At 46.0% G+C, this 22,928-nt stretch overlaps 1 protein-coding gene across 5 annotated transcripts in view; it reads right to left on the minus strand.

The window, feature by feature from the left end:
• The window catches only part of LOC120996104 (cyclic AMP-dependent transcription factor ATF-7-like), a 105,941-nt gene that overhangs the window by 34,161 nt on the left and 48,852 nt on the right, over positions 1 to 22,928 (minus strand). For all 5 annotated transcript variants that reach the window (XM_040425821.1, XM_040425820.1, XM_040425822.1 and 2 more), the window contains exon 2: positions 15,386 to 15,441. In XM_040425821.1, the coding sequence (XP_040281755.1) occupies positions 15,386 to 15,433 (48 nt within the window). In that variant the 5' untranslated portion in view covers positions 15,434 to 15,441. The remainder of the gene's footprint in view (positions 1 to 15,385; positions 15,442 to 22,928) is intronic.

Raw genomic sequence — 22,928 nt, forward strand, 5'->3', positions numbered from 1 at the left:
GACAGCCATGTTTCTCAGGGGCTCCCCTTCTCCCTGGTTGTGACGCGGTCCGCAGCGACTGGACAGCTCACAGACGCCTCCTGAGAAACTGTCTCCTCTTCCCTTTACCGAGTCTAGGCACAGCCCGGTCCCATTCATGCGAAAGGGTCTGTGCTGCGATACAGCTCTGTGCTAGGTAAGCTGCGAGAAGGCCACGGCATTCATAGGAGCAGGGAGTTCCGAGAGTCGGACCTCCCCTCATCAGATACTGATAAACTATCCAGAGGATAGGGCATTAGTTCTAAAGTTTTGGAAAACGCCTTTAAAGGGGTCGACTGGCAAATTAATAAAAAAAATTCCCCCAAACACTGCTCAAAATGGTATAAAATAATAAAACAAGTAATACCAACCTTACCGATCCTCTGCTGCTCCTGTGCCGATACTTTCTGGGTCCCCCGCCAGTCTCTGAGCTTCTTGGCTCCTCCGGCCATGGACATGTGACTGCTGTAGCCAATCACTGGCCCTAGAGGAGTCATTCTATAGAATGATTGGCTGCAGCAGTCTTGGTGCATCATCGCTACTGCCATGTAAACACGGGTGGGGGACCACAGAAGCATCGACGTGGAGATTTAAAGTGACAAAATACTCCATAGTTACCCGTTAACACGTGGTCTGCTACTAGATTTTTATTATTATTTTTTTTAACACATGAACACCTTTGCACCTATACCGAGAACGGAGCCCTGAAAGTGGCGGAGGGCACACTGCGCATGCGCAGCCGCCCTCCATTCATTTCTATGGAGCCACCGAAAATAGCCAAGCGCTGGCTCGGCTATATCCGTCGGGCCCATAGAAATGAATGGGTGCGGTGGCTGCACAAGCACAGTGCACTCCCATTCACTTCTATGGGGAGAGCATTTGGTGGTGGCCGGACCAGAGTCCTCCAGCCACCACTTTGGCTCAGTTTAGGCGATAGGTGCAGTTCCCAGCGGTGGGACCCGCACCTATAAGACAATGGGGACATATCCTAGCGAAATGCCCCCATTGTCTTGTTGTAGTAAAAATATTAATAGTTGTAATCCACTCGCATCAAAGTTTGTGTAAGGAAAAAGGTGAATCCCTTCTCTCAGCCGCAGTCAGAGAGCGACACCAATGTTACCATCTTGGTTGAAAATTCTCCCCAGTCTGCTCACCTTTATTTACTAACAAAAGGTGTAAAAGGGGCTGGCCCAAGACAAGGATACAGGAAGTTATAACATGCAGGAAGTGATGTCAAAGGACAGGGCGGGGCAATCAATGTGGCCGGGCAGACAATGCACACGCCCCACCCCTGTATAAGGAAGGATGAGTCATGTCCATTGTCTGATCAGCCAGGTGGCCGCCCACCCCCCATCACTGTCAGCATGGACCTCATTCAATACTGCTCAAAGGTGATCAGTGTCTAATAAAGATCATTCTACTGGTTCCCATAGGTTTGAGATTATCTGCGAGACATTGCTACAGCTATTGTCAGTATACGGTACTAGTATACCGACAAGGCAGATATGCATGTCTTAAAGGCAGATATGTCTCCAAGCCCATGAGAAGGTTTTCATACTGACGGTTTTACCACTGGTCCCGATTCAGCCAAAGTACCCTCTGCTAGAGCGCTCCCCGGCTAAATCAGACACAGGGAGACAGATGACAAACTATAAAAACACACACACATCCTAAAGTAAAATGTCCGCATAATAAAATTTCCACAACAGTCTGAGATGAGACAACCCCTTTAATGCTCTGCCAAGCAAGAGCGCCCTCCACTCTTCCATCGTGCTCCTGTGCAGCTAAATCGGCAGTATGTCCGAATCTTCTAGCATGGTTCATACTGGAGTTAAAAGCACAACCGTCCAGCTTGTCCCAGCCTACAGCATGTTTCCAGGCCGAGGGATGTGGCATCTGCACTCCACAAGAATGCACTGATGAGCCTGCAGTATGTCAGCCCCCAGACGACCGGCAACACTTGTGTGATCCAACACAGTAGTGAAAGACACAACTAAATGTAAACTGACCATTGGTCGGTTTCCTAGTTTCGAGAAAAAAAAAAGTGTCTTCAAGCACTTCACTCATTGGGGAAGACTTACTAATGATGTAGACCACGTAACCAGGCTGTGTAGACTAGGGCTGCAACGATTCATTGATGTAATCAATGCAAAAAAATCCTCGATGCAAGGAGATTTATTTTAAATCACGCAACCACGGAGTGCGAGTGAAGAGAAGCCTCTCACTCACCACTCTGTGGCCTCCCGTCCGCACCACGCTGCCAGGGCCTTACGTGCATACATAGTCAGCGCGCTGGCTGACGCGGTGTGTGACGTCAGGTCCCGCCCAGTGCATGCCGGGAAGTGGGAAGAAGATGCTGTCCGTCTCCTGCAGACTCCATGTCAGCGCACTGCCAGGAAAGGGAAATATAAGTTAGCAGGGGCCCGAATCTCCCTGGGGGGCACCCGTGATTTGAAGGGGCTGATGGCGCTAGAGGACATGGCATGGAGGGGCTGATTGCACTGGGGGAGTGGGGGACATGGTGGATGGCATGGAGGCACTGGGGGAGGGGGACAGATGCAATGGATGGCATGCAGGCACTGGGGGAGGGGGTCATGGCAATGAATGGCATGGAGGGGCAGATGGCACTGGGAGAGTGGGGGACATGGTGGATGGCATGGAGGCACTGGGGAGGACGACATTGCAATGGATGGCATGGAGGGGCAGATGGCACTGGGGGAGTGGGGGACATGGCATGGAGGGGCTGATCTGATGGCACTGGGGGAGTGGTGGACATCACATGGCAATAGATGGCATGGAGGGGCTGATGGCACTGGGGGAGTGGAGCTGAAGGCACTGGTGGATAGTGGAGCTGATGGCACTGGTGGGAATGGAGATGATGGCACTGGTGGGAATGGAGATGATGGCACTGGTGGGAATGGAGATGATGGCACTGGGGGGGAACTGATGCACTTGGGAGCTGATCGCATAGGGGGGGAACAAAGGTTGTTGTGGACTGATGGCAGGGGGTCTGATGAGTTTTTATAAAGGAAAACAGTCTATTAATAAAAAAAAAATTCTTATTAGATTACTCGATTAATAGTAAAAATAATCGGTAGAATACTCGATTTCTCAAATAATCGTTTACTGCAGCCCTAGATAAAGGTGGTGCAGAGATGCACACTTTTGTCTAACATTATACCAACTATTGGTTGTCTTAGTTTGAGACAGAATTTTACGTCACAATTGTGGCTCAATTTTGTTCCTAAATATTGTGCTTTAAGTCACGCCCCTTTTTTGTAAACTCCACCCCCTTGTCAGGATAGGAGCAGATGATTTCTCTGCAAGACACTGCACATAGCCTGACTGTAATGAGCGTGTGTGACCACCATAACCAGGAGGAACATCATTTCCAAATAAAATCGGCACATGCGGCACCAGTAGGCAGATATTTTTGTATCCATAGAACGTATTTACACAATGGTACTAATTAGGGATATCTCTGGACTGAGATATGTTTACATTAATGGTACAATCCTTTAAGAAATCAGAGGAGAGCAAATGTGACAAATGCAGAAACCGCCTATATCATTTGGTTGATAGATAACTCATTTCTGTGGCGAGCTCCAATATCTCCAGCAGCCGAGTCTACAGTTCGGTGAAGCCTGTATGAACAAGCACATGGATAACAGTCCACCATTTGTGTTCCCCACAGTAAATAGTACTGGGCCTGCTTGTTCATATAAGACGTTAGTAAACGTTATAGAACCCGGTTAAACGCGTTAGGGTACTTTCAAGCTAGCGTTATTCTTTTCGGGTATTGAGTTCCGTCACAGGGGCTCAATACCCCAAAAAAACTGATCAGTTTTATCCTAATGCATTCTGAATGGAGAGCAATCCGTTCAGGATGTCTTCAGTTCAGTCCGACTTATGTTTTTTGGACGGAGAAAATACCGCAGCATGCTGCAGTTTTCTCTCCAGCCAAAAATATTTAACACTTGCCAGAATGCCGAATCCGGCATTAATTTACATTGAAGTGTATTAGTGCCGGATCCGGCATTAAGTATTCAGGCAAAACGGATCCGGCTTTCTGGTCTGCGCATGCATCCATTTCAATGCATTTGTCAGATGGATCCGCATCTGGAGCCGCTTGACAAATGCCATCCGTTTGCGTCCGGATTGCCGGATCCAGCAGGCAGTTCCGGCGACGGAACTGCCTGCTGGAATCCTCTGCCTCAAGTGTGAAAGTACCCTTACATATAAACTGTACCATAAAGTGCAATACCTAAAAAAATGGTCCGTCATAACATCACATCAATCTAAACTTCTCCAGTTGAGACTAATATTAGTAGGAAGTTCTACCAGTCACAGAGTAGAGAACATTTCCCATGAGTTATGGTCTCACTGATGAGTTTCTGCTAGAAGAGGAACCATTAGGACAAGGTTTCACTTACGTTAAAGGGTAACTGTCATTTTTTTATTTTATTTGCTAGTTCATTAGAGCTAGGCATGTATACCAGAGTTAGGCCTCATGCACACGACCGTTGTGTGCATCCGCGTCCGTTCCGTAATTTTTCACAGTTTAGCGGAGGTCCCATTCATTTCTATGGAGCTGTGGAAAAAAACTGATAGTCCTCCGTTTTTTCTCCGCGTCCGTGATTCCAGTCCGTCAAAAAAATATAACCTGTCCTATTCTTGTCAGTGGAAAACGGAGGACAGACCCATTCAAGTCAATGGGTCCGTCAAAAAAAACTGACGCACAACTGGTATGTCATCCGTGTCCGTTTTTTTCTACAAGACCTTGGTGCAATAAAATTACACTTTTCATTAACCTTCCTTTTTTTCCCCCTGTCAGACAAAAAAAAAAGGAAGACACAAGGAAACACAACTGAAGCAAAATCGGACACGGACCACTGAAGCCAAATCACTGACAGTGAAAAAACACTGTCGTGTGCATGAGGCCTTAGTCTGTCAATAAATTGTCAAAAGATCTGTAATTACCTTATAATAACAGTTTTCCTTAAAGGGTTTCTGTCACCCCACAAAACTCATTTTTTTTTTTTTGGATAGTTAGATTCCTTATAGGGCGATATAGGAGAATATAATAGTCTTACTTACTTTCATGCGGCCGATTCTTTATAAAACGAAGTTTTATAATATGTAAATGAGGGCTCTACCAGCAAGTAGGGCGTCTACTTGCTGGTAGCCGCAGCAGCAATCCGCCCCCTCGCCGTGTTGATTGACAGGGCCAGCCGGGATCTCCTCCTCCGGCCGGCCCTGTCAGTATTTCAAAAATCGCGCGCCTCTGGTCATTCGGCGCAGGCGCTCTGAGATGAGGAGGCTCGTCTCCTCAGCACTCCCTCAGTGCGCCTGCGCCGATGACGTCTTCTCTTTCGGTGATGTCATCGGCGCAGGCGCACTAAGGAGACGAGCCTCCTCATCTCAGAGCGCCTGCGCCGAATGACCAGAGGCGCGCGATTTTTGAATTACTGACAGGGCCGGCCGGAGGAGGAGATCCCGGCTGGCCCTGTCAATCAACACGGCGAGGGGGCGGATTGCTGCTGCGGCTACCAGCAAGTAGACGCCCTACTTGCTGGTAGAGCCCTCATTTACATATTATAAAACTTCGTTTTATAAAGAATCGGCCGCATGAAAGTAAGTAAGACTATTATATTCTCCTATATCGCCCTATAAGGAATCTAACTATCCAAAAAAAAAAAAAAAGAGTTTTGTGGGGTGACAGAAACCCTTTAATGTCCCTTGTCCCTTTCCACTGCTCCCTTAAAAGACCGTTGCTATGGCTTATCCGTCTTCCCTTAAGTATAAAGACGGAGGGGCGGTCCTCCACACTGCACGGCTGCATTAGGCTTCAGAGTGAGGAGGCGTGTCTCAGTAATCCAATCTGATTGGCTGGCAGGGAGCTGCTGGCTACAGCAAGTGTGTATGTTAAGTGAGGGAAGGCAGTTTTGGCCTCAGAACTGGCAGAGGAGCCATCTTGAGAAGGTCCTTATATTGTAGAGGTTAAAACAGCTGTAACTAAGGGAAAAACTCAAAGAAAACAGAAACAGTGGTATGTGAAGAAACTAAAGACTGTTTTAGGCATAATGCAGCAGCAGCAGCAGTAACATATACTGAAATTGATCTTTTGATGAAAACATGGCGGTTACACTTTAAGGTTGTTCCTTGGGGCCCAAGGTACAACAATTAGGAAGGTTTAGCATCATTTTATAGTATTTCTTGGAAGCCGAACCTTCAGATGTCTCCAGAGATTTTACAGTGCGGTAATTGGATTTGCGGTGGCTCCTCCATGAAGAAGTAGCAGGTTCAGGTGCTTGTTCTTTCCAGGTTCTATTTTGCACTTTTTTCATTCAAGGTTTACCATCAATGATTTTTATTAAAGCACATGAACTCATTAGAAACAGCCACATGTAATAATTGCTCTCCAGCAACTAGGACGGCCATGTGCACTTCAACATTAAAAAGGACATTTCTGTGCTAGCAAGACTAAGCCAGATCCTGATGCTCAGAGTGTTGACCCAAAGGATAACATGAAACTCATGCCTCCACCCTACAGGATGTCTGTTGAAGTCACAAGCTGCAATTCAGCGGTCATAAAAGGCTTGATTTAAGCTTTTGAAGGTCATATAGGGACTGCATTTATCAAAGTAGCTAAAATGATTATCTAGTTTTGGACAGAGACCTTATAGGAAAAAAGGAACCCATAAATGGGACAGCAACTCCAAAAGCCTGTAAAACACATCTGCAAGTGTTTAGAGGTTTTCCAAGAGATCGATATTGATGCCCTATCCCAGGGTTTAGCAACTCCAGTCCTCAGGGTCCACCTACCGGTCAGGTTTTCAGGATTTCCTTAGTATTGAGCAAGTGATATAATTAGTGTCCATGGATCAGGACTTACCACAGGTATTCATTCTGTGGGATATTCTGAAATCATGACCGGTAGGTGGGCCCTGAGGATTGGAGTTGAGGATAGGGCAGTGTTCCTCAGGACAGGACAACAATCTGATTGGCGGGGCACCCTCCTCACAGCACACCACTCACAGAACTCTACATGGTATAGCGGCTGAACTTAGTACAGCAGTCCAGGCCCATTCACTTGAATTGGACTGAGCTGCAAATAGGACATGAAACCGATGAAAGTGACATCATTGGCCTCTTTAAACAGCTGATCGGCGGATGTGTCGGATGTTGGACCGCCACCAATCAGATACTGATGACCTATCCTAAGGAGACGCCATCAATGTCAAACTCCCGGAAAACACCTTAGCAGCCACCGCTGGGGGGGGGGACTTTGTCATATCCTATAAAGATCAACTGACAATGTCTACCAAGAACTCAGCAGGAGACAATTATGGAAAAGTCAGTCAAGTGTAAAAAAAGAATGAAGTTTCAAGTACTCCATGAATGATTTAAAAAAGAACAAAAAAAACAACAACTTCTAGGTACGCTGGCATCCCCACGAATCACTAGTCTTGATAAACATTTTTGCAATGACTAATGTTTGAAATACACTTTTCTCTCATAGGGGATGGTTGTGTAGCTGGGACACGCCATGGCTTGCCATATAGACGCTCATCCTCAAAATCCCCTCACTAGGGTCAACTGGAGTGTAGGAGGAGACCCATGAAAATATGGGAAGAATATGCAAACTCCATGCAGATGTTCCCCTTGCTGAGGTTTGAAACCAGGACCCCATCTCTGCAAGTCACCATGCTACCACACCTGCAGAGAAGAGGAATTTGAGTAGCCTGGTTGAGCATGTGCCATGTTGTTCTACTGAGTGTCTATGGCTGTGATGGCTAACCCCTGGCACTCCAGCTGTGGCAGAACTACAACTCCCAAGATGTACACTTGCTTGGCTCGGAGGTTAGCCATCACTGGTCTATTGCGATGAGTGAAATTGCTGAGCCTTGTACTCGTCTGTCTTTTTTTCAACTTCTGCGGTACAGCAGAGGAGAAAACTTTCTTTTTTTTTTTTTTTTTTATAATTTTCCTTTTCATATCATACAAGACAAAAAAAAACAAACGCAATGATGTAGGTGAAAATCCTGGCAATTGCCCGAAGCTGTCTAGTCATTTTGGTGCCGCAGAATTCATTAAAAAGTGGTTACGCTGAGAGAGAATAATCCAAGTTAAATAAGACTAAATGCATCCTGTACCCTGTGCTGTCTAGGGGCATTTTTAAAGCCTCAGCTATTTATACAAAGAAGGTGGAAATGTATTTTAATGTCCGATATAGCGTACACAGTAAGGGCTGAAGGACCGGTGTAGAAAACGACCCTCTAATCCCAAGGGTTGACTGAGGTAGGGTTGCTTTTGAGTTCTCAGCTGCGACTTTGCCAGTGATCGGAGAGCCAAGTCCAAAAATAACCGCAAGAGGAGACCTAGCAACCATAAGATGTTTATATTGCATTCAACACTGCCCTCCTCAAGGGACAAATGATCAGAATGTTCTGGGATGAACCAGGCAGGAGATACTGCTGCTAAATTCCAAAACTTACACCCAACTTCAAAGCTCTCGCCTGTAGCTGGATTTCTGAGACTTTAACTAAAGCACAACCAATATAAACCTAACCTCCAGCAAGAGGAACGTAAACATAAGCACCGATACAGGATCAGGAGCTGCAGGAGTGATCACGCATGTCTTCACACTAAGGCCTCATTCACATTTCCGTGTCACATGTTTCATCCGCGAAGCTGTCCGTGAAGGATCCGTGTGTCATCCGTAATTCACGGACGTTGCTTAGCTAAAAAATTTATTTCCAAAGAATCTCCTATTAGTCTTCAGTGAAAAACGGATGTAACACAGAAACACGGATGTGTGCGAGTGATTTTCACAGACCCATAGACTTCGATCCGTGATGCGGATCAAGCACGCCCATTGTAATGCATGTCCTCGTGACTGAAATGTGAACAGACACATTTAAATCAATGGGTACGTGTTCAGTCCCCAGAAAATGTGGACAGCAGATGTCAGTGAAAAATGGAAACGTGAAAGAGGCCTAAACCCCCAAGGCCTTATTGCTTTTTTTCCCTCGGTATACGTCAATCCAACCCTGTTATTTATTCCTTCGTAGAGACTGATTTGTGAAGGTGACCCATGTGTCTTCCCATCATATAGGCTTAACAGACACGTCCTACATTCTTATCTCCATCCTGCAGGACGTGAAGAAAGCAATACATACGTCAGGATATGAATAGATACCACTAATCTCTATGGAACAGGTGCTATCTTACAGTATACCAGAGAAGTGGACTCTCGAAGAACTATGTCGCTCTCGGCACTTCCGAGCCACTGGTAAAGCACTCGTCAAGTTCAAGGAAATAACGATCAAAAAGAGAAAAAGGAGAACATTGTGCACACCCAAACGGTATTCTAACAATGCAGACAAGTACATAAAAAGGTGTTAAAAATGGGGAGGTGTCACATTATTATGATCATTTATGTTTTTTTTGTTTTTTTTTACTCTTGCACTTTCCTAAGGCCTCATATGCATGACCTGTCCATACTTTTGTCTGCAAAAAACAGATACCTGCAATGTGCATTCCATATTTTTTATCACTCCCATCAACAGAAAGAGGTATTCTCATTTGCAATACGAACAAGAATAGGACGTGTTCTATAATTTTCAGAAGGGGCACAGCGATCCGAAAAATTTATGGATGTGGCATGACCCCACGGAAATGAAAGGATCAGCAAAAAATACATGTAGCAAGCATGTGAACGCATGTTTTTTTTTTTTCTTCCCAGTGGTACCCTTCCTGCATTCATGGATAGGTCGTCAGAGATGAGTGAAGCGACCTGGGATGATACATCCGAAGTCGCTTCGCTAAAAAGTTTGTTATAATACTGTACGGAGATCTGTCTCCATACAGTATTAGAATGTATGGGCTCCGATGAGCCGAAGCAAGTTATTCACGAAGTCGCGCGAGACTTCGTTGAATAAACTTCAGTAATTGATTATTACAGGAAAAACCTTGGACCTGAACTTTGCTTCGGATCCAAGGTACCACTCTGAACCAAAGCAGAGTTCGGTTCCAAGTTGTGAAGTGTTTTTTTACTGTAATAATCAATTACCGAAGTTATTAGACAAAGTCTCGAGCGGTTTTGTGAATAACTGACTTCGGCTCATCGGAGCCCATACATTCTAATACTGTACGGAGACAGATCTCCGTATCCGTACAGCATTCTGACAAATCTTTTAGCGAAGCAGCTTCAGATGTAGCATCTGAAGCTCGCTTGGCTCATCTCCAGTCATCAGTATCTGATCGGTGGGTGTGCAACATTGGGGACCCCCGCCAATCAGCTGTTTGAGACGGCACCAGAGCTCATAGTAGTGCAGTGGCCTTCTCTCTTCTTACCAAGCACAGTGGATTAGTAGTTAAAAAAACAAAAACTAGAAAGAAAAAAAAAGTACACTGTGTAGTGGCTGTTCTTGGTATCGCAGCTCAGCCCTATTCATTTCAGTGGGCCTGAGCTGCTCCTAGGCCATGTGACCGATGACGGTCATGTCACACGGCCTAGGAAAAATTGGAGAAGGAACTAGGATAGGTCATTATAAAAGGGGGAAAAAAAAAAGTTGAATCCTTCCTCTTTCATTTTGCAGTGCCTCTGATTCTCTCTTTTTAGGTTCTAAGTGAAGTAAATACACAGCATTACTACATATATACATATCGCGGGGGATTTACTTAGTAGAATGTGCTAGCATTTGGGCTCAAACTGCACCAAGACACTGGCATTCATGCCATGCACCATATTTATTACGTGTTGTATACCTTTTATGCCTCACTGAACAGTTTTAAAAGGGGACGAGAAAAGAGGACGTAGCTAAGTGTACTTGTAAAAAAGACAGATTTGTTGACAATTATAACTCAAAATTTTGGGTAAGGGTTTTGGCAGATGTCAGACCATAAAGAGTGCCAACTGATGATATTGCAAGTCAATCGGTGCTCGTTTAAGGGGGTTGCCCCATGACAACTTATACCCATTCACAAGATAGTGGATAAGTGTTTGATCGGCGGGGGTCTGACTGCTGGGGCACCACCGACCATTAATAGGGAGGCCCATGATCCTCTTGAATGAAGTGTCAAAATAAACACATATGTCCACCACTGCATTCAACGCTATTGGGCTTGCTGGAGATATAGTAGCCGAGTACAAGCACTCAGCTACCTCCAGCAGTCCTATGGAGTTGAATGGTGCGGTGGACATGCAGGGAAGATTAGCCCCCATAGGTCCTTCAACATTTCTCCTACACAGCAACGCCACAATCTGCCGTTAAGCTCCTTTCCAGTGGAAATCTAAAATTCCACTGCTATTCCTGAGAGACTTTGCACGGAGATGATGCAATAAAAAGAAATCACCTGCTGTTGTCTTACTGCTCACCTTCGCACACAGCCCGTTAGGCCCGCGCCGACATTCAATGTGCAGGCAACCTAAAGGCCTTATATTACATCTGGCCATCTAAAACATTCGCAACAGATACCTGCTGTTTGTTAGGATCACTAGTAGTGTTGAGCAAACTTGTGTTTTCAAGTTTGGCGCACAAGGTTTGGGTGCATGCCGTCATAGAATTCCGTTATGGTCCGTGGTAGCGGAATCCATAACGGGATTCTTAGATAACCTGAACCTAGTACGCGGATCTTGACAACACAAGTTCGCTCAACACTAATCACTAAGGAAGACTGTACAGACTAGGGCTGCACGATAAATCGAAATCACGATAATCGGCAAATGCGATATGGCGATTTGGCCGACCCGAAAATTCCGCGATTATATATGAAGGGGCCCTGCGCACATAAATGGCTTTGTGTGTAAAGTATTTTACTAGTGTGTGAAACAATCTCTCTCCTATTGATAACATGGCCGCCTCTGTACTCACTTTCACAATGAATGCACTGCAGCGAACGGCAGCGAGCGGGCCGGCCGGCGCGTGACTGACGTCACTTAGTAACGCTCCTGCTTCCTGAAGTGGGAGGAGCGTTACTAAGTTACATCAGTCACGCGCCGCTCGCTGTAGTGTATTCATAGTGACAGTGAGTACATAGGCTGGCCATGTTATCAATAGGAGAGAGCTTGTTTTACACACTAGTAAAATACTTTACACACAAAGCCAGTTATGTGCGCAGTTTAGGACACATGAGGGGACACATAGGGCCATGAGGGGGACCAGCATAAGATGCTATATGTCTTATGCTGCCCCCCCTCATGGCCCTATGTGTCATAGCACACATCCCCCACAACACAGCGTCATCCACAGATCCCCCATAACAGTGTCATCCACAGATCCCCTATAAGTATGTCATACCTAGCCGCGTCAGCGGCTCATATGGGAAAATCCAAGCAAATAGACCTCTAGCACAATTCCCTTAAAATATCGCATCGCATATAGTTATCGCAATTTTTAGGGCCCTAATCGCAATCGCACAAAATTCCCATATCGTGCAGCCCTAGTACAGACCAATATTTTTTTCTCACCAGCAAGAACCCGGTCAAAATGAAAAATGTTTTACAGTAATCTCTTTAAAGGGTTATTCAACATTTTGATACTGATTGTTTATTCTCAGGATAGGTCATCAATATCTGATCGGTGGGTCCGACTCTCGCCAATCATCTGTTTGAAGAGGCAGCGGCGTTGGGGCCTCCTCACAGCGACGTACATTGGATAGAGGTAGTGCTTGCTATTAAAGCTCTGCCCCATTCCCTTGAATAGGACTGAGCTGCGCCTAGACGAGGTGACCGATGTATATGACGACACTGGCCTAGAAAGAGGCCACAGCACTCACCGTAGCACCGCGTCCTGGGAGACGCACCCCCACCGATCACATACTAATGACCTATCCTGAGGACAGGCAATCAATATCAAACTATGGTCACCAAGGTTGCAACCAGTAGGGCCACTGCTTGCAATCCATATTGGGCCTGAAGGTCCAGCAGAAGACAGCCTCATTTAGGGCTCCGGAGCTTACAATCTTCACTTGCTGCTTGGGTCTATTTATGAGTTTATTCACAAATTATCCACTAAATCATATTAATGACAAGCCCTATCTATATGTGCAGTGATAACCGCAAGAGAACACAGCCCAATGTTAACCCTTGTGGGCACCCAATAACTAGTGGTACTCAAAATTTCTCTAGCCATTTGTAACGAGTTGCACACATTTTCAAGCAGCAGACTCTGTTCTTAATAAATTCGGCACATGTCATGTCACTGCAAACTAGATCACGACTGGTGTTTTGTCAATGTTTACACATCTATTATAGTCCCATTATAGTCGAGGGTCCGTGAAAAACAAGGACCCAACACAGACGCTATCCGTGTTTCATGGACCATTTATAGGAGCTGCACAAAATTTTTTTTTTCAACTGTGCAGTGTTCGTGGAACATGGTTGACACAGAGAGCAGAAAACAGACAGACACACGGATCAAATATGGATTCTTCACGGATGAAACACTGACCATTTTGTCCCAGATTTTACCACAGACACAGCCTTGGGGCTCATGCACACGACCAGCCTTGCCCGTGCTGAACTGCAATGCACGGGCGCCGATCTTGTGGCCGCGGTCATATTCACTTGAATAGGGTCTGTGATCCGCATCTGACGGTCTGCACCGCAAGTAGTGCATGTACTACTTTTTTGCGGAGCGGCGGCACTCTGTAGTGCTTCCATGGGCTTCCGATCCGTGCCTTTGTTCCGCACCTCCCGGACTGCGGACCATTTAAATGAAAGGGTCTGCATCCAAGATACGGTGTGCACACGGCTGATGCCCATATAGTGCGGCCACACTGTTCGTGTTTTTTGCATGAGCCCTTAAAGTGAGAAATGCAGGAATCTTACTATAAGCTGACGGTAACGTAGTCTCTTGCCAGAATTGGTGCACAACCTATACCGCACCTTGAAAAACAAGTAAAGCAAGCATAATACACTAATAGCAATAGTAAAGCTGGCCAGACACTTGAGATAGCTGCTGACTGAAGGTTCTTTTGGCTGACAGCTATGTCTCCCGATCCTCCCATCCATATGCAGAAACAGCTCAGCTGATCATAGGCATGTAGTGAATGGGCAGGGAGGAGAAAGCCGCTGTCAGCCACCTCTGCTGGCGGCTTATATCCTTAGAACAAAATGACTGGACCGCTGAAATCCAGCACGTCATTGCTCGATTCTCCAAACATTAGTGACAGGAGGATGCTACACACACACACACAAATGGCTGTCTGAACCTAACGAATCAGAGGGATTAGCCGACATAGATCGAATATCTATGGCCCACTTAAGGGTCCTATTAGATTGTATGATTTTTTAGGCCAGTTATTTGGAACACGTGTTCATAGGATAGCTCCTTTCCGATAATTGTCCAGCATAAAAGTGATGCCGATCAGGCAGATTTGCACTTTTTATCAGGATGAAAGTTGTCCGATTATTGTCAGCATATCTCCCTGTGCAATCAGGGATGTGCAGCCGATAATCAATAGAACTGAATGGGGGAGGAATGACCTTGGAAGTGATCATTCCTCCCCATTCACTTTGCATATGCCTGTGTAATAGACGGATGCAAACAAGCACTGATGGACAAGTTTACTGTCCTCGATGCTCTTCCTGCCCGAATGTTGGTCTAATGGAGCCGCCCTTAGTCTGAGGTGGGGGGCATCCTCTATGACAAGCATCAAAAACCTTCAGAACTCCAGCTGAAACCGCAACTCCCAGCATGCACATTTACTTGGCTGTTCTTGTTAATCCCATAGAAGCGAAGAAAGGATTCTGGGAGTTGTAGTTTCTAAACAGCTGGAGTGCCGGAGGTTGCTGCTCCCTGCTCTATGATGTCCGAATGTCCCAATAGGGAATATCTGATGATCTGCCACCTAAACTGGTTCTTCTAATATTAAAGGAAAGGAATTTAGTTTTACAGCTGCAGAAAAGGAAAGTGGCGAGTGGTTGAACTTGATGGACCTGTTTTTACCATCCTGATAGCAGTGTCACTAAGCAATGGAGGAAAGTCCACACAAGATTTATCTTTAGCTTCTCATCGTGCATCGACTGCAAATATTACCACCTCAGCAATCATGTGGTGGTTAGAATGGATGCCGCAAGCACTATAAACATTTAAGGCTCAGTTCCCATCGCACGACAGACATCGGCGGCGGCCAATGATGTCCTGATGGGAAAAACAGCACTGCTGCAAGCAACACTGTTCCTCCCATCAAAAACAATGGAACCTGTGATGGAAGCTCCAAACAAAGCCTTCCATCAGAGGTGAACATTGGGAACAATAGCCTAACCTCGCCACGTCAACTCAGGAAAAAAAAAAAAAGAAAGAAAAGAGAATTTCCCGGTATGTAATGAATGCCTTCAGCTCTACTTGTCTCTTACCTGTCCGCAGCCGAGGGCGCTGCACACAAAAGGGCGATCGTCTCCCATTCCTTTATCTGCAAATAGAATAAAAAAAAAATTTTTAAGCAAAATTGTATAATTTATTTTTTATGAAATTGCTTAGCATGTGTACAAATGTATCCATCAAAAAATAAAACCCGACAACTGACAGGAACCGGACTGATTTATTATAAAACCTATCGTCAGGATAGGTTATCAATATCAGATGGGCAGGGGTCCGCCGATCAGCTGTTACAGGGAGCCACAGCGCTGGCCGGAGCTCCTGGCATCTCTCCTAAGCACAGCAAGCTTTGCTTGGTATTGCAGATCAGCCCCATTTGCTTCATGATCAGCTGTTTTATGCGGCGGAAGCGCTTCATGCGAGCGCCACTTCCTGTTCATCACATTGCCCGCCGCCTCGGAAGTGCAGTGCAATGACAAGTACTTGCTCCATGGAGCGAGAACGCTATTACACTACACCCCCGCTCCACAGGAGACCACACGTAGTATAATGCCCTCCTCTTCAAACAGCTGATCGGTCGGGGTGCTGGGTGTCGGACGCCCGCCGATAAGATACTGATGACCTATACTGACAATGGGTCATCAATATAGAGGGCAGGACAATCCTGTTTAAGTTATAGGGATGGGGGCTTGGCAACTCCGAACACTAAACTATCTTATCTCACAATTTACATAGAAATGTGCCAGAGTGGTAGAACACTACAGACTCGGTCAAGGGGTTTGATGACATAGGAAGTGGTGGGTCACGCTATATTTTCAAATTGGTAGAGACAAGGGGGTTGGATACCGATTCCTCACCAATATTTTTGATGCTACAAGGCACGAGAGGAGATTTGTAAAAAGATCACTGGACATTACTCCACTATGGGATAATTATAATATTTCGGTGAGTAGTTCTTTAGGTAATCAAGTATCTAAAGAAGGCAAATTAGCAGATTTCAAAGTATTAGGACTCATGCACACGACCTTACGTATTCCGCGGTCAACATTTGTGTGCATGAGCCTTTACAACATGAATATGGATTAACACAAAGGGATATATTCAGATACATTCAATTAAAGTATGCCATAAATCAAATTAAAAAAACGAGGTTAGAGGTAGATCAGTGGGATGGCGCAGCATTGATACAAGGGGTCCGATTTGAAAAATGTATAAGATGTTACAAAAAAAAAGAATAATATCCGTATTTTTCAGATCCACAAAATACGGACACCATCAATGTCGCATCCGCATTTCTTTGCAGACCCACTGACTTCAGTGGGTCCGTGGTCCACAGTATAGGACATGCTCTATCTTTCTGGGGAACGGACATAGAGATAGCACAGATCTTCCATCTGCATGTCTGTTCCACAGGAAGATAGAGCATGTCCTATACTGGATTGCAAAATGTGGACCCGTTGGAGTCAATAGGTCTGCAGAACAAATGCGCACAGCAGACAGACCACATCCATATTTTGTGGATCTGCAGTTTGCGGACCCCACAACGGATACGGTCAAGTATATGAAGATTTAGTAAATGCATTAGATTGGGCACTATTGTTTATGGACTGATAAAGTAATGAATGACTGAGGATAAATACACAATCCATCTTTCATCACAGGATATAGAATACTGCTACATTTTTGCACAAAATAGGATACGAACACCCTAGATTGGGTAAATTCAATTTGGAATTTCCCAATTGTCCCATTTTCTTTGGTCGACTGTTTGAGGTAAATTTGGAAATATCAGTTATGTATTTTGGATACACCCAATGAAACTAACATTTTAAAACTTTGTTTGTAGCAAGAAGGGTTTTAGCAAAGTTTTGGTTAGCTCCCTCTAAAGGATCGTACATAACCCAAACCACAAAACTGATAGGATTATAATTTGCACAAACTAAATTAACTGGTAATATACAAAAGTTTGATAAAACCTGAAACAAATGGGTTAAGTGTAATGGTATGATTTGGTTGGAATTAAAGGGTCACTCGCCTCTCTGTAACTGATGACCTACCCTCTGGTATGGGGCTGCACTGCGCGCAGCCATGTGACCGAAGGTCATGACGCTCCTTCTCAAACAGCTGATCACCGGGACCCTCACAATCAGATGCTGATTACCTATCCAGAGGGTAGATCAGTTACAAAAAGCCGGATAAGGGCTCATTCACACGTCCATTCTGTGCATTGGGGACCCATTCAACCTGACCCATTCAACTTGATAATCCGTCCGCACCGCAAAAAATAGAACATGTTCTATATTTTTTTTCGTGGTGCGGAGGCACGGAGAGAAACCCTACGGAAGCACTATGTTCCGCACCGATCTTCCGCATTGCGGACCCATTCAAGGGAATGGGTCCGCATCCATGATGCGGGGTGCACATGGCTGGTGCCCTTGTATTGCGGACCTGCTGTTTGCGGGCCGCAATACGGTCACGGCAGAACAACAGCCGTGGGAATGAGCCCTAAGGCTGCGTTCACATCTCTGATCGACATGATCTGGCATAAATACCGGCTGTCAGGCGGATAAAAAAAAAAAAAAAAAGACTGCATGCAGCAGTATTTGTCACGCTAAATTTATGCCAGAAAGCAGCTGGGTCACAGCCCGATCCCATTATAGTCCATAGGGATCCGGCGGTGATCTGGTGAATCCAGCAATGTCTGAGCCGGTGAACGCCGGCATGGAGCTCTCCGCCAGAGCAGCCTGCTGAAAATGTTCACTGCAGATGTGAACGTACCCTAGCCCCTTTAAATGTTCCAGACGGATGCTACTGGAATGCTGTCCACTTCCATTAACTATAATGGGGTCCGGAAGTGATCTGGTAAATATGCCGAAAATCAGCAGGACAAATACTGATGTAGGCAACAGTTTTGTGTCTGGCCGATTCCTGGCATTCTATATACTGGAACAGCATTACCACCTGTGGGAAATGGGGGGATGAACATATGTGGGTGGGTTAATGGAATACTGTAATTAGGAATTCAACAATCATTTTTCTTTTACTTTTTACTTTTTTTTTGCAACTGAATAGTAGGAAAACCCCTTGGTCTGTGGGCTAAATAAAGAACCCCCGACTTTCTAATACACCTTCCATCTTAATGATTTACTGGTTTTCAAGATCTCTGTTGGCTGTCAGGGAACCTAGGCCTGCTGACAGCGGAGAGGTAGGTACAATAGTATCCGGTCTAGGTAATCCTATGAGAACAAAACACAACGTCAGCACAAATCCCTCCTTCTAGATTCAGTATCAGTCCAGGGTGCAGGCTGGTTAAGCTCACTAGATACAACTGTAGCAAACCCTCAGCTGTGATTAGTATTAAGGGAGCATGGAGTTTCAAGCTTCTGGAACAAAACCAGGAAAGTCTGCAGTCACCGCCAGCAATCAGATCTTAAAAATGACTTCACCATGGTATCGGTAAAATACAGAATACATCAAAAGACAGCGGGAGACACAAACGCTTGCCGCAGGAAGCAGAACCAATAAATAAGTGGCGGCGTCAGCAGTGTGTGTGTCTCACCTTAGCTTCTGGTTTCATAAAGTGCATGTGGGTTCAAACTTCTCCCAGGCCAAGATCCAAGTGCGCACAGTGATAACTAGTGCAGAGCGACAACCTTGAGCGGGGTCAAACAGGTGCGAGATCTGGACGCCTCTCACCACTCGCAAGGAAACCTCTCATTTCACCGCTCTCACGGTGGCAATCCAACCAGCAGCAGATTCTTTTGTCCTGTCATTTCACCAACCTGCTGCCCCCCCCCCCCCCCCCCAAAAAAAAAAATCCTGATCGACTATAATTACAAGAAATCATATGGAGCTAAATTCCTTCAAATCCAACGTCTGACCATCCAGAAATCCTGAAAATCTGCCATTGCTTTCTGGCTCAGAACTCCAGGATAAAGTTCAATTTCATAAGGAGACTTCACTTTTGAATCACGAACGACAATATGCTCTTAAAGGGGCTACATAATTAACAGAGTACGGTAGATAGGTATTGAATTAAACTATATTTTCTTCTCCAGATGCAGCATAAGCAAAACTGAGCAGTCTGGCAGATGACAAGTGTGCACCTCTGTAGGACCCCATACAGGAGCTTTTCTTCCCCAGAAGCACTGTTTGTGCTGGGTTCGGGGGGAGCAGCGCACCATGTCTATACGGCAGCCGATGGAGAATTCTGTATCAGTACACAAGTCCCCGGGGACCTAAATTTTCATTTAAAGGGGGTGCATAGCTTTGTTTTGTTTTTCTTCAAACGTCCTTCTTGGGTAGACCTGTGAAGGGAAGAATACTTCCCAACTGCTTCCCGGCTCCTTCGTTCCACAGCCTCGACTGCTTCGTTGGGTTCCCCAGATGTAAACTTCCCGTTTTCCGGCACTACAGCAGTGACCCCCGCTTGCGTCATGACTAATGGTCACATGATGCGAGGTGGATGGGTCACTGCGGCGGCAAACAAAGTTCACATCCAGGGAGCCCAGCGGAGCAGCCACGGTTGGGGAGTTGGGATCCAGCACTGGGAAGCAAGCAAGTATTCTTCCCTTCGCAGGTGAGGGGAGGATTTGCCAACCTGCACCCTCCCCCCGAAAAAGGCGGCCAATCCTTTCAAGGCCATATGCACACAGTGTGTATTACACATGGATTTTCGTGTCGAAAATCTTCAGTGTAAGGCCTCATGCACACTGTTTTTTGATTCCGCAATGCGGCATCCGTTTTTTTTGGAGGATCCGTTTTTTTCCCCACAGATCCCTTGTAATAAATGCCTATCCTTGTCCGCAAATGTGAAAAAAGTAGGACATGCACTACTTAGGACATGATACACCAAGTAGGACATGATACATATGCAAATTAACCTGAGATGAGTCCTGTACATGACTTCTCAAGTTAATTTGCATATGTATCAAATCGTTTTTTTTGCACAATAAAAGCACACAGAGCTATGGGGACTGGGTATTGCAGATGTGCTAGCGGCCATCTAGCAACCCATGTCCTCAGCTCTATACACAAAATCCCGGTGACAGGTTCCCTTTAAAGCACATCTTGTTCGTTTCATTTCAAATCCATTGTGGTGGTGTATAGAGCAGGGCTTGACAAATTTCCTTGGAATCTAGGAGCCAGCTAAAAAAGTTAGGAGCCAGGCGGAGCCGCGTCATAAAGCCCCTAGTAGGTGCCCCCCCCCCCCACTTCTCCATAGAGCCCCCCCCAATAATGCTGTATACCATGTTACATATACCGCCACTCCGTCCCCGGACCCTATTGACTATAATGGGGATGGGGGTGGAGCTCCGGCGCAGCATGGCAGTTCGCGGTGAGAGGCCGCCGGACTAAAAAGTTGGACATGCAGTACTTTTAGTCCGGCGGCCTTTCACCATGCACTGCCGTGCTGCGCCGGAGCTCCACCCCCATTATAGTCAATGGGGACGGAGCGGTGGTCCGGCGAAACAGCGGAAGGACGGATCCGACAGGGTGAACAGCCTGCCGGATCCGTCCTGCCGCAAGTGTGAAAGTACCCTTAGGCCTTATTCACACGTCCGTTGTTTCTTTCCTGACATTGAGCTGTCCGTTTTTTTTCAGGACCCATTGAAAATGAATGGGTCCAGATCTGTTCCGCAAAAAACGGAACAGATCAGGAAAGAAACGGACGTGTGAATAAGGCCTTAGTTATATAGCTACTGAATGAGACAGAAGAAGGGATGCCTTTAACATATATATCTCCTTGAGAAGCCAATTTGATCCTAAAGGGTTAATTCAAACTGTAATCTAAACTGTCCTGTCACTTCTCTTATCTCTCTGCTCCTGTCCCTTAATCTTATCACTGCTGCAAAAGCATCAGCACAGCCTCAGTGTAACCTGTTCTAGAGTCTGACTGACTGTTCTTTTAACTCAAAGAATCGAATGAGTCACTAAGGCTGGGTTCACACGAGCGTGTCCGGATTAGGTCCGGATGCGTCCCGGTGTGTTGCGGCAAAACCGCGCGAGTAGGAATGCAATTGCAGTCAGTTTTGACTGCAATTGCGTTCCGATGTTCAGTTTTTATCGCGCGGGTGCAATGTTTTTTGCACGCGCGTGATAAAAAACCGACACTGGTACCCAGGCCCGAACTTCTTCACAGAAGTTCAGGTTTGGGTTAGTTGTAGTGTAGATTGTATTACTTTCCCTTATAACATGGTTATAAGGGAAAATAATAGCATTCTGAATACAGAATGCATAGTACAATAGGGCTGGAGGGGTTTAAAAAAATAAACTCATTAACTCACCTTCTCCTCTTGATCTCGAAGTTCCCGGTCTCTTCTTTACTTGAGTTGTGGGCTAAAGGACCTTTGAGTTGAGTTTACTGATGAGTTGTGGGCTAAAGGACCTTTGGTGATGTCAGATCTCATGCTCCAATCACATGGTCCATCAACGTCACCAAAGGTCCTTTAGCCCACAACTCATCAGTAAACTCAACTCAAAGGTCCTTTAGCCCACAACTCAAGTAAAGAAGAGACCGGGAACTTCGAGATCAAGAGGAGAAGGTGGGTTAATGAGTTTATTTTTTAAAACCCCTCCAGCCCTATTGTACTATGCATTCTGTATTCAGAATGCTATTATTTTCCCTTATAACCATGTTATAAGGGAAAGTAATACAGTTTATAGACTGTCACCTAGCAACCATGCGTGAAAATCGCACCGCATCCGCACTTGCTTGCGGATGCTTGCGATTTTCACGCAACCCCATTCACTTCTATGGGGCCTGCGTTGCGTGAAAAACGCAGAATATAGAGCATGCTGCGATTTTCACGCAACGCATAAGTGATGCGTGAAAATCATCGCTCATCTGAACAGCCCCATAGAAATGAATGGGTCCAGATTCAGTGCGGGTGCAATGCGTTCACCTACCGCATTGCACCCGCGCGGAAATCTCGCCCGTGTGAACGCAGCCTAACTGTAGGATCTTTAGATTCTTTGAACCTGACTCATTCGATTCTTTCTTACTTAGACTCCCTGTACTTGTGTCAGTGACTCGGCTCAGAGCTGCTGGTGCTTGCCTTGCCTGAGGTCTGATTGGTTGGTGGGCGGGGAGGGGAGGGGCTGGCAGAAGCAGCTTCCACTCTAGGATCAGATTACACTCCTCCCGAGTCCCTCCCCTCCCTGCTGCCAGCGTCTCTGCTATTGTGTGCTGTGACGGCGCTGACTCACACAGTGCTGCCTCCGGACAGAACGGCAGCTCAGCACCCATCGCCCGGGCACCTTTGAAAACGGGCTGACAAATACCCAAGCGCCAGGACTAAATTCCTGGTCGCCATGGCGACCTGGCGCCTGGGATTTGTCGAGCCCTGGTATAGAGCCAAAAATGTTAGAATTGTGTCGATGTCCCAATATTTATGGACCTGACAGTAAAAGCTTGATTTGAATAATGTTCCCGTTGCCCAGCCGTGCCCATATTGCGCCCCACAAACAGCAAGTCCGCAATATACGGGCACTGGCTGTATGTGCAACGCAAGTGAATTCACTGGAATGGGCCCGCAATCCCGATGATACAGTACGGTGCAGAATGAAGGCACAGATCGG

The sequence above is a fragment of the Bufo bufo genome, chromosome 3 (assembly GCF_905171765.1).
Source record: "Bufo bufo chromosome 3, aBufBuf1.1, whole genome shotgun sequence".
In the NCBI taxonomy this organism is placed as follows: Eukaryota; Metazoa; Chordata; class Amphibia; order Anura; family Bufonidae; genus Bufo; species Bufo bufo.